This window comes from Medicago sativa, chromosome 5 (assembly GCF_051527215.1).
Source record: "Medicago sativa cultivar Bolivia chromosome 5, Bolivia_mono, whole genome shotgun sequence".
In the NCBI taxonomy this organism is placed as follows: domain Eukaryota; kingdom Viridiplantae; phylum Streptophyta; class Magnoliopsida; order Fabales; family Fabaceae; genus Medicago; species Medicago sativa.
Genome location: NC_140753.1, coordinates 19,528,704 through 19,541,434, shown reverse-complemented (window position 1 = coordinate 19,541,434; position 12,731 = coordinate 19,528,704). Strand labels below are relative to the sequence as shown.

The 12,731-nt window shown below is 31.8% G+C and overlaps 1 protein-coding gene across 1 annotated transcript; it reads right to left on the bottom strand.

The window, feature by feature from the left end:
- Positions 1-30: 30 nt before the first annotated feature.
- Positions 31-7,458, bottom strand: LOC146920820 (nodulation receptor kinase). Its single transcript, XM_085714267.1, has 15 exons — positions 7,031-7,458; positions 6,200-6,710; positions 5,111-5,586; positions 4,859-5,009; positions 4,439-4,510; positions 4,263-4,331; positions 3,719-3,790; positions 3,536-3,607; positions 3,275-3,450; positions 2,575-2,801; positions 2,308-2,434; positions 2,167-2,235; positions 1,370-1,559; positions 882-1,014; positions 31-793 (listed from the first exon to the last, which is right to left on the bottom strand). Exons 1-15 carry the CDS (start codon positions 7,125-7,127, stop codon positions 455-457), a joined length of 2,781 nt encoding a protein of 926 aa, XP_085570393.1. The 5' UTR covers positions 7,128-7,458; the 3' UTR covers positions 31-454.
- Between the last annotated feature and the right edge of the window lie 5,273 nt (positions 7,459-12,731).

Here is a 12,731-nt window from a genome sequence, read left to right as displayed (position 1 = left end):
AAACATAATTCAAACTTTTTGTAACGAAAATAAAAAATAAAAATGGAAAATATTTTCATTTCTATAAACAAAGTAGTTCTACAAGTATTTCCCATATATATGTGTTCCTCGTGCTTAACCAAATTAGTCGCAAGTCAACATAGTGTATATAACTCTGTTGAACTGTCTATAGACTAAATCACAATCTAACTAGTTTGTGAAAATTTTACTTTGGACTTAGCAAATGATATGATATGGCTTTTAAATTATGCACCATATGGCTTCACTTGCATTTGACCCAAATTATTCTTTTCACCCATAAAAACTGGGGCTGAGCAAGAGAGATTCAGTTTCAAGAAACATAGAGTGGATGAAAATACAATCGGAAGTAGTATTTTTCTCCTTTACCATTTAAAATGTGATATTACTAAAGTAATGTCAAAATCAAATCAAAAGAATTCCATCAACCCATTTACTATCTCGGTTGAGGGTGTGACAAGGTTTGGGTTGTGATAGTTGATTCTGCTGTGGATGTAGTTGAAGGCAGCGCCCGTTTGTCCATAACAATTGAGTAGCGGTTGGATCCTCCAAGGCTGTCTATGGATTTCATGTATTCAGATGCATTGTTTTCAATAATCAGAGCATCCTCCAACTCGCGGACAATATCAACCATGCATGGCCTATATGTTGAGTAGGGTTCAAGACATTGCAGTGCTACTTCCACAACTCTCCACAATGCCTCTGCATGATATCCTCCCTTGATGCCAGGATCTACAATTTCATCCACCTTTGATGCTCTTATGTATGGTTTAGCCTGCATGAAAAGTTATGTGTTAGCACCTACTAAAACATATGAACCATTTGAAAATGATATTAGTAAAAAAGGGGGTCATGGATCATACCCATTCAACCAAGCTCCACTCGATCCGTGGTCTCTTTATGTTGAGAGGTTCCCGTCCGCTTACAATTTCAAGTAGAACCACACCAAAGCTGAAAACATCACTTTTTTCAGATAATTGCTGGGTTTTGTAGTACCTGCATATGGATAACCGTCAGCTATTGTGAAATTTGATCATGTCATGGTTACTCTCTGTAACATGTGAAACAAATGGGACTAGGATTGTTAGATTCTTCTTCATCCCATTCAAATTCACATGGATAAATATCTCTTATCATATGTAGTCACAGATATGGGAACTTTAGTTTTGTATGTTTATAAATTAATATACACTTCAGATTCAGAATAGGAATATAATCAGAAACATCTCTTCAGTTTTCTGGTGGTTCCAACAAACTTGTGTATGGGAAATGTATTAAATATTTTGCTGAAAGTGATAGATGAGAGAGCAGTATGAAACATTCAGATTAAGACGGATTTAAGTTCACTTACTCAGGATCCAGATATCCTGCAGTTCCTCTTACTTCAAGGGAAACATAACTGTCTCCTTCCTGAGGAGCGTATTTTGAGAAACCAAAATCTGCAACCTTAGCACACATGCTCTGATCCAGCAGTATATTGCTTGATTTTACGTCCCTGTGTATTACAGAACGTCCTGGAAATGTGTGAAGATATGCCAAACCTGCTCAATCAGAAAACTTATGATCATTTTAGTGTTCTAAATATGTTATGGACGAAAACTGCAGTGAAGTCAGTTAGGTCAAAAACTGAGTTTATTATGTGAAGAATAAAGAGCTTTAGGATGCATCATTTCAAGTTTTTCTTTACGCCAAAGTAGATCCATGAAAGCCAAAATACTTAGTTGTCAGATTTCACTAAGTCAATGTTGACCATCTTATCAATTTCCATTAGCACATCCGAACTATCAGTCGCTCTTTTAGTAATTAGTATTCCCTCTCAAATATCTTTACCATATCGTTCTAATCACAATAAAACAATATGATTGTCCTTGTCAATCAATACAGCCTCATCATTTTGCTTGTGATTGTCTCCAGTTTATATGTTCAGTAGAGAAATCAATATGTGTCTTATATTCAAGTCCCTGCGCCTGTGGTAAGACATAATCATTGTATACGCTTCTCTTTTTTCATTGTTCATTTGAATTAGTTTTATGTTTTCATATGAAATGTTTACATACAATTTCATGTTTTATCCTCTCTGATATGATGCAAGCTTAATTAGTACATATGCACAACCTAGTAAAAATAAAACAACATCATGGTACTTGCCTCGAGCTGCACCGAGAGCAATAGAGAGTCTAGTTGGCCAGTCTAATATTTTTCTCTTTGATGCTTCCCCTGTTATGAAATTAAATTTCAGAATTACTGTGTATTAAAACATATCAGCTAAAAGAATTGTGAGTTAGTTACCGTATAGTCTATCTAGCAAAGAGCCATTAGACATGAATGGATACACGAGAATTTGTTGATCATACTCATTACAGTAACCCAGAAGAGGCACCAGGTTCTCATGTTGTATAGCTGAAAGTAGGTTTAGCTGCATGATCAATCGTAAGACTAATCAGATGGTGTGATAGGAACCAAACAAATTCTTAAACTACTGTACGACCAAAGTTTTAATTAGAAACGTTTTGTGGGAATCTTGTTGCTCTAGTAAAGTGATAGTGCATATTATACCTCGTTATCAAATTCCTTGGTTCCCTGAGTTGATGTGGATGACCGCACTTTCACTGCCACTTCTTGACCATCGTCTAGAGTGCCTCTGTAAACAGAACCAAATCCTCCTTCACCTATCAAAGTTTTGTACTGTTCTGTAGCCTGCTCTATATACTCCAAAGTGAATGGTTTAACTGATACAGACTTTATGAAGAAATCGTCTTTGCTTGGCAAAGAGAAGATTATATCTGCATGTTTTTGTTGGAGAATGTCATGTTACATTGTAGATTAGATCAAATCAAACATTGCTAAAATCACTACTTCCATCATGATCATAGGAATGGTCTTCTACAGAAACTAATATCATCTATCACGATCACAAGTATTCCTATTTCAATTGATATTATTGTTACTGTACAGATGGAATGTAAAATTTTTTGTAGCCATCTATCTAGATAATTCTCATAGGATGTTAATTTTTAATATACTTATCTCTTATTTTATCATTATGTGTATACATTACTGAGTAAATCTGTAAGTAGAAAAGTTGATTTAATCTTAGGGATATAAAAGTATTATTTCTCTGTATTTGTAAACCATGCACTATGTTAAAGATAACACTTAGATCTTGTTATCTGAGATTGTCTATGCAGAATGATGTGACTATAGTTTTGGTTTGTTACTTTAGAATGCAGATAGACTTAGAAGATAAAATGCCTACTTGTTGCCATTGGGTAGGTCTTTCCACCAAATCCTTCCAAAGTAATTGACTTGTGTCTATAACGGCAAAAAAATAGAATTCCAACAGCCAAAGTAATCAAAAGTGATCCACTTGTAATAGCTCCAATCACGAATACTTGTCCAAACTTTGGTTTTTTTCCTTTGCATCTCCCATAACTGTGAAAACAGAAACAAGTAAATTTTGATTTATTTTATTTTATTTTAAAAACTTCTATTGTTATGCATCAATAATACTTCATACTCTGTATTGATTAGTGAACTGTTCAACTTTGTTGTATCTTCGTCCTTCATATATGGATTGCAGCCAAAATATCTGGAAATAAATCAAATACAAGCTGAATAAATGAAGTATATTAAAAATATACAACAATCGAAAATAGCTTCCTAATATGGATGAAGTAGAATGCCAACATATAAAACTTACAATGATTTTAAATGTGGCAGTGAGATAATGGATTCTGGAAGCCGTCCATCAAGATCATTGTAGCTCAGATCCCTGATCCATAAATGTAGATCAATCATTTGAAAAAGATTTAGTGGTAATTTTTCAATGGCACTAATAACTGTAGGAAATTTCTCTAAGATTCGAACCATGGTGAAGAAAGAAATTCAGCAATATATGAAAACATAATGTCAAAACATATTTCTCAAGGATTTCATATGGAACTTTCACATAGATGTGTGACTGCTCCTACTGAAGTGCCATAGAGAACAGCCTTAATCATAAAATCTTTTAAAGATTAAGATGCATCATGCACACAGATATTGGTTTCTGCATTGAGACTGTCTAATATCTACCTTATGTAACCAACATGAGTTGGGACTATATACAGCATATTCTATCATATTTTAGTTCTATAATCTGCATGTGCTTGTTTATGTTAACATTTACAAGGATAATAGAAGTGCTATAAGCTCATATTAGTATCATCCTAGGTCATTTGTTAAACATGAGAAGAGATAATTACAATGATATCAGCAAGGAGGACGGTGGAAACGAGGGGAATAACGAATCGAACTGGTTGTGGCTCAGGTTCCTGCGCATAACAAAATTGTTACAACATTATTAACTAATGGATAAAAACAGTCCACTGTTCCCACAAAATTAACGTGGATGTTTTTAAATGAGATTTAGAAGCAGTACAGTATTTGTAAATTGGTCATCTTAGTGACAAAGTAAGGAATTGCTCCCTTGAGATTATTGGAAGAAAGATCCCTGCAGAAAATAGAGCAAAACTTGTAAGCACATATGGATGCATTAAAGTCGTGTTTGGATAAACAGTTAAATTGAGCGTTTATAGCATAAACACTTATCATATAAGTTCTTATTTATAAGCTATTTCTATAAAATAGATATAACAAAGTCAACTTGTCTTTGTATAAACTATAAGTTGTTTTCATAAGCTATCATGGAGAGCTTAAGAAAATATGCCGGAAACAGCTTATATACATGTCATAAGCTGTTTTCATAGGCTCTTTCAAACAGTGTCATAAGTGCTTATTTCTCAATAGATAAACTCAAATAAGCAAATCTTAACAGACCCTAAAAAGTGGAAGGACTTACAGCTTAGTGATAATAGATGAACCAGTTGAATCATCACATGTTATTCCTTTCCAGGGGAAAATCATACAAGGGTCTCCACTCCAACTCTCCAATGCTTCATTTTCTTTGTTGTGCAGCAGCAGTTCTTCTCTCATCTTCTGAATAAGTTCCACTGAAAGGAAAAGAAGTGTTAGTGTAAGAGGGAGAATGAAATAGAAAATTGGTTAACGGTTAATAAAATTCATCAATTTAGCAATCTTAGTGTACACTTACAATCTTTTTGGTTGGTCTCTTCAATCCACGACCGTGCCTGCAAGATTTCATAGGCATTCAAAAGGGGTCCAAACTCAGATCCAGATGCCTTGACTAAGGTTATATTGAGTGATCCATTTGCTGAAATGTTCAAGGCAGTGTAACTGTTCTTGGACCCTCCAGCCAAAACATCAAACTTCTCCTTTTTAATCTCATTGTTTAGATAGATGTCAAACACCCTTTGTCCTGCTTTGACAGTGCCATTTAGTTCAAGAAAGTGGAGAAACACAGAGTATTCATAATCATCGGTCTCGAGGCCATCATGGACGAACTCCAATCGCTCAGGGTGAGTAAGAGCTGTTTGTAGGACTTGTAGAGGAGGTGTGACACTGTCTTTGAGGTCAACATTGCTGACATTGGAAGACAGTGGAAGGGCAGATGATGGAGTTGAAGTTGCTTTCCGTTTCCAGATTCTATCATTTTGGTCATCTGGGAACCTAAAATTGATAGATACCAATATTATGAGACCTTTCTGTCATGGCATTAGAGCAACAAAACAAAGTTGCAGATGCAGACCAAACTCTAAACACAAATCACTTCAATAGAAAACTAAGGCTACACTAGATTAGGATCCTTTAGGGTATTTAATATGAAGCGACGAGAGTTAATTTTTGTGAGTTGCATATTATAATGGATTGAATGGTAGAGTTCTGGATTCTTGCTTCTCTATTTGTTATTTAAGTTCAGGTGTATCTCAATGCATCATAAAGATCAAAGTTAATTAATATAAAGATGTACATATCATTCTTTATGTAAAGTGAAACATAGGTTATGTCATGCATATATCAGAAAGGTTCATGCATCATGATGTTCCTCAAATTCATTTGGTTTAAATTTAAATATGCTCAACACACATAACATGAATTGCAATTTCTATCCCTTAGAGAGAAAGATGTTGATTTTTATATAATATTATATCTACCAAGTATGAACGTATAATGCTTCCATAAGAAACAAGCAGTGACAAACCCTAAGCCTTATAGGTTTCCTGAGAAACACTCTCCCTGTAAAATAGAGGAACTTACCTAAAAATAGAGTAAGATCGCATACCTGATATCATCATTTATGTCACCAAGATTGTTTCTGCTTATCAGTTTTAAAACACTGGTAGCGAAACCATGTAGGTATTCTTCAGGTAATGGCCTCAATTCAATTTGAGAAATGAAGGGATTGACATCCTCCTTCAATAAACAGAAATCAATATTTTCTTTGGTGGCTCTAAAAACTCCCTCGATTTCCAAGTCCTCAAGTCTAGACGATCTTAATTCACATAGTTCTGTTACCCCGATATAAACATAAAACGAAGAATTTAAACTATCAAAGGGAAATACGCCCCTTATCAAATATACTTGATCCTTGATTGTTGGCAAAGTATAACATCTCTTTCCTTCATCTATTTCAAATATTCGAACATTTTTATTGCTTCTGTGGCTAAACAAAATTTCGGGTATTGGTCTGCAACTTCTTTTATCAGAGAACCAGATGTGATCTGTTGTATAAGTTAGGGTGGTTTTTGGATCTGTGTAATTTGAATCAGCACAACATGCTATGCTCTCAAACCCTACAAGGAAAATGTCACATGTTAAATTCATTTTGTACAAAATTGGATTTTCCCTTGAAAGAAATTTTAGCAACATAAAGAAAAAGTGAAATTGTTTCAAGATTCTCAGTATTGGAAGTATGAAACTACTAGTTCTATTTTACAATCCTTGTAAAAAAAAAAAAAAAGTTTCATATTTATTGTTTTTCTCATTATTAATTATGATCATCTCATGGCCTTTCATGTTAATTAAAATATGTTGTTTTCTATGTTTAAAGAGAAAGAAATCAAGTAATAGATATTATGATGATCTAGAAGAATTATAGTATTTAGTTACTAACCTTTAGTTGCAGAAGAAGCTGATCTGATGAATATACACAAACAAAGAACACATGCTACAACCAATCTAAATATCCTAATAACTTGTAACTCCATCATAATCTGAAAGAGAGTTTACCCCAAAGGGTTATCAAACTTGAATCCATGCTAACTAACTTTTCATCTTCCCTTTATAGTACCATACAAATTCTTCTGAATTCTATTTCATTTTCTGCCTTGGAAACAGCATCCCTTAGAGATTTTTCAAAGAAAGAAAAAATGAACCTTGATCAATCCTATAATATAGTGAACTTGTATATAAGTTACACCCTTGTAGAAGAAAGAATATTGTTAAAATATGGTGTTTGACTTTAGGCCTGGAAAGGAAACTGCAGGAGGTAGCTAGGAAAGAGATGGAAGACGAGTTAGAGATTGAATTAGTACAATGCATAGTTGATTATGTATTTTTCCTATAGTTTTATTGTTGATGTTAAACATTATTATTCTTATTATTGATGATGTTGAACATTATTATTATTCTTATTGTTTTAGTGGTGGTTGCTTCATTATCTGTATATAAAAATATTGATATGGTTTAAATAATTGGACAGACCAGTCCTTCGTCTTCTTCTGTTTTCTTCCTTCTCATTCCATGAACAAATTTTAAAGTTTTCTGGTATTGTTGCTAGGATATATATACTTAAGTATTTTATATTTATATACATAGGTTTCCATTAATATAAAAACTTATTAAGTGCATGTTTGGATTCATAGCGATATTGACAAAACCATTGTGGCACTGTGACTTTATTCAAGCATGAAAGTTACGTGCAACTTTCGTGAAAATCGAAGTGGTCAACCGTGATTATGTCAAATTTACCGTCAATCCAAACGTACATTTAAAGGAAATGGATTATATGAGTTTTCAAAGCCGAGACTTTTTTGTTCTATGATTGTGACTCAGTTGGTTAAGCAATTCGAGCAAAGATTAGTCTCATAATTGGTTCAGAGGATCAAAACTTATGTCTGTTTCCTATCAAAGAAGATTAGACTTTTTTTTTTATCTTATATGCTTAGCACAATTAAAGCATCTAGGTTTCTTTTTCATATTTCCTACAATAATATAATAATATATTTAAATTTGATAGCAAAGAATTAAGAAAGTGGAAAGTGGCTCAATGATACCACAAAAGAGTAAGTAACCCCTTAGATCCTTGTAAAACTAGCATAACTGTTCAGCATGAACTGACTGAAAACTACATCACAAATTAAGCTAGCGCATCCATTTATAAAGATTTGGCAGAAAATTTTGTCTACATAATTGCTTACAAATATTACAGATTTACTGCTCCCATATATATTGCTTGGAATAATTACAAAATTATGTGATCAGAGAGTTGATCATTTTGTGAGGGATTAAATTGTGCCGATGTAAGGTTACATCGTTCAATATCGTTTTATTCGATACATTTTAAATTTGAGTGTTGGATTGTAAATTTATATCTTAAATATCATCTAGGTAAAATTTTATACAATTCCAAAATCATTTGATATGTTATTAAAGGTAATCAAAATTAAGGATTTATGCATTTTTCATTAAATATATTGATTGGAAAAAAATTACACTCTAAAATGAAAAGAAAAATATTGATTGATTTTCATGAACTCTCTTAGATATACCTTTCATTAAATGTTACAAATACTGCTCAAAAATCAAATGGTCAACTATGTGCACAAAATATTATTATGATTTTGTTTTTAGCTTAATAATAGTATTGATCATTGTTCAATATGATAGTCGTTCTTCCAATTTTCTTTTTCAAAGTTGAATGTAGCAATTTTAGTATATAATATGTGTAAAAAAAGTATATCATATAACTATATGGGGCAAGGAAACAAAATATATAAAAGAAAATAAAGTTGTTGGAGGCGACCTCTCTAAAATGTGTTTGGAGTGCTGTCACGTTGAGGAACCTTAACTGCCATTATTTTTTAAGAGGCCAAAAAAACCTAACTGACATATTTTATTGGAAATGATATTATAAATTTAAGAAATTAGGTTGCATTATTGTTTTTTGACAAAATAAATTAAGTTGTAATTGATAATTCGTAATTATTAATTACCTAGTAAACTCTAATCTAAGGTGTTCAAGAGTGACATGTTCACTCATAATTCAAATCAATCCGATCCATTCAAATCCAAAGTGTTTTGGTTTATATAACAATAAGATTTCAAATTTTTCAACATGCAAACTCAACCTGTTCAAAAAAAATTAATAATTTGTTTTTAATCTAGTTTAAGGTTTTTATGGTGATTTGAAAATGTTTGAATTTTATGCGTGTTAAAAAAAATTGAAAGGATGTAAGTGTTAAAATTTTAAATTGTAGAATTTCACTAGTAATTAATTTTTTAATGAAAAATAATGTTATTTACTTATAATTTTTGTTGGGATTTAAAAAAAAAAATTAATATGGACCCAATAATCTGACTCAAACCGACATGCTCATCATCGGATTGAAATGGTCCGGGTTTAATTTAAAAAATACAGACTTTGATCCAACTCATACCAATAAAATTTATTTGGGTTAGACATAAGTTAAGCCAATAACCAACTAGACCCGTAAACACACCAATTTTTGTTTTGTTCTTATGTAACGATGCTATAGTTTTGAAGTTTCAACTGTTTTATAGTGGTGACTAATTCCGTTGAAAAATATGTGAGGCATACGAGATGAGTTATCTCTTTCCAATCAATTTTTTCCCATGCGCATGACATATCGAATCATTAACCTTTTGCTTAAGGGTACATAATCTTTTACCATCGGGATCAATTTATTGTTGGTGTTAACACACCAGCTCTAATCCAAACATTTGACATGTTAAATTTACAACTCTCAATTTACTAACTGCATTTTTAGTTTTTACTGATTCCCAATCATCTCATTTTATGGAACAACCCATAGGCATGAAAATCCAAATTATTGGAAAGCATTGTAAATACAGAAAAGGATAGATGTTGATATGTTTTACTTAGTCTTCCTTAGCATACTTCAAGTAATCGACTTTTTTTTTTTAAGGAAAGTAATCGAGTTGTACTTTTTGTTTATTTTTATATAGTAATCAGTTGTACTTGTAGTACTCAAATAATTTGAATAAATAAATTGTTTTTGTTACTTTTGGTTTTAATTAGTCAGCGTTACATGTTGCATAAAATCTTATATTTTGCCGGTAATTTCAAAGCTGGGTGTTAACAGGATTTTCAAAACCTTGATGCAGTCATCATCATGCCTGTACTGTACCAACGGTGTTTTTTTTTCTTTTGAAGAGCCAATTACCTTTATTAATTTTTAAAATATTAAAGTGGTTTGATCATGAGAGGCAACCAGGATATCATTCATATTGGACTAGGAGCAATCATACAAGTGAATCTGACATCACATCTTTATCTAAAACCTTAAGTCATTGGTCTTATAAGTAATGTGAGACTTCTAACTCACACTTGCTACACAACAAAAGTGATGGTACATGTATGCGTCAATCTAATTAACCAACCTCTTAATGGTGAAAATGAGGCTCTACCCGCTGAAGATAGAAGATAAATTTAATGTGTTTGATCAAACGAGCAGTGCTAGAAACACTTTCTTTTTAATATTCGCTCATCACTCTAACACACACTTTAATATTAAGTGAAATCAACATGGTCCCACACAATGTGTTGAGACCCACGTGAATTTCATTAAATATAATAGTAAGTGTTGAAAAAAAAAAGTGTTCGTAACATTCATCTTCATCTTAATCATATTATTAAGATTAACAAGTTGATATCTAGATGTATGAAGGCAGATGACAATATCAAAGATGAAGAGCAAGCATTACCTTCATTGGCTTCATTTCCCAAATTTTATAAATCACAAGTGCAATCAATGTTAGCATGAAAATTGCATTTAGATGAGGTGATGAGATGAGATCAATAAAAGAAAGCCAACAAATGATGGATATTGATAAATCTTCTCAAGACAATCAAATATTGGTAATTAAAGGTGGGCAACGAAAAAAATATGGTGGTCAATATGGTAAAATCTGCAACCAAGATATATTAGTACTGTCAAATTTCATTATTGTGGAGAATTTTATCACATACTGGTTAAATGTCAAAAATTCGTGGAGTCTTGTGAGAAAAGTAGATAGTGCTCCTTTTGAAAATGTGGTTATTTATGATGATGATATAGTCTTTTGTGTGGATAAAGCTGATAACAAAGTAAAGAAATGTGAGACTTTGAATTAATCGAAATTGTTGTGTTAAATTGGATTCACATTTGAGTCTCACATCGAATAGTGGGAAGGAAAATGAAGTAAAGAGTTATTACAAATATGGAAAATTAGTTTGAGTTTTCTTCACCGCGATAACTCTAGTCTTTTTTTTTTTTTATGTATTGAGGGTTTGTGTAATTGTGTGTATTGAGAGAGTTTGCAATTTTCATGTGCAAAAATTGTAGTTGAGAAGGTTTTTAATTATTACTTTTCATATAGAAGTTACATGAGAGGATTTACAATGTAAATGTGTGAGTTAAGAGTTATCTTGTATTTTTCTTTGCCTTTTGTGTGGAGATTTTCTCTAGTTGCTTTTCCAACAATTTGTTTATCTTAGTTTTATTTTATAAACCATTTTTCTAAAAAAAATGTAAATAAAAACTTTATAAAAGGGGCATGCATAAAATAAAACGCAGGTGCATAAAGTAACTTTCGATGTTAATTGCCGAGAACGCAAGTTAACCCACTAATTTCATTGAGTCATTCATGGAAGAGTTTAAGGCACAAGAGTTTATAAATTAAAGGTTAGGAATATGTACCCCCTTATAAAATATAAGCTATGTAAATAAAAATAATAAGGAAAAAAATAAAATGATGTGATTCAATTTTGTGATAGTTTGAAATGAATAATCTAAAACTTTGAAATACTAGTAGAGACTCTATGATGACATATAACAATGAATTAATGATTTAGGCTTTTCGGTATGAGTTTAATTCTCTCAATTTCTTAAAAAATGTATGACTCTATTTGAAGTGACATAAGCATAATTTTCATTTCAAAAAAATAATGATAATGGTAAGATATATACTATTGATTTTTTGTGTAACTCTCTCCGGACAAAACTCTTTATATTTTTTGAGAAATGAGGAGAATCCTAATCCAGTTAAATTACTAGAGATTTTCTTTCAAAAAGATTACTAGAGATTTTTCAGCAATGTATATTATACGTGTTAAGCAAAGTTTGCAAATAGTCAAATACTATTTCGTGATGATTTGGGCTTGCCTGCCTATACTCGACAAAGGGAATTGATGCTTCCCATGAATTTATTGGCATATTTCTTTAGTAATTTTTGTCACCTAGTTAATCATATGATCAAAACCCTTATTATATGTAATTAAAATAACTTATATAAGATCTTTTTGGCAATAAATTACTTTTTTATTGGCCAATAAAATAACTAATATTAATATAATAAATTAGATTGGCACATATAAGGGGAGTCTCTTTAATATTCAAAAATCTAAGATTTTTTTTCTTCTCCCTTGACTATTATCAATTCAAAACTATTTAATAATATGTCAATATGGACATCCAAACAAAATCATGAAATAGGAGTCATCTCTATCTATGGATATGAGGGTGTCAATTGTCAAACTCGTCTTTTAAATGGTAATTATGCTAACTAAATCC

Excerpts from the sequence above, each read along its gene's own strand:
- LOC146920820 (XM_085714267.1), bottom strand. The coding sequence starts at position 7,127 with ATGATGGAGTTACAAGTTATTAGGATATTTAGATTGGTTGTAGCATGT. Across the intron at positions 3,451-3,535 it reads AGTTCACTAATCAATACAGA|TTATGGGAGATGCAAAGGAA; the intron begins GTATGAAGTATT and ends CTGTTTTCACAG. Across the intron at positions 2,802-3,274 it reads GACCTACCCAATGGCAACAA|ATATAATCTTCTCTTTGCCA; the intron begins GTAGGCATTTTA and ends AAAAACATGCAG.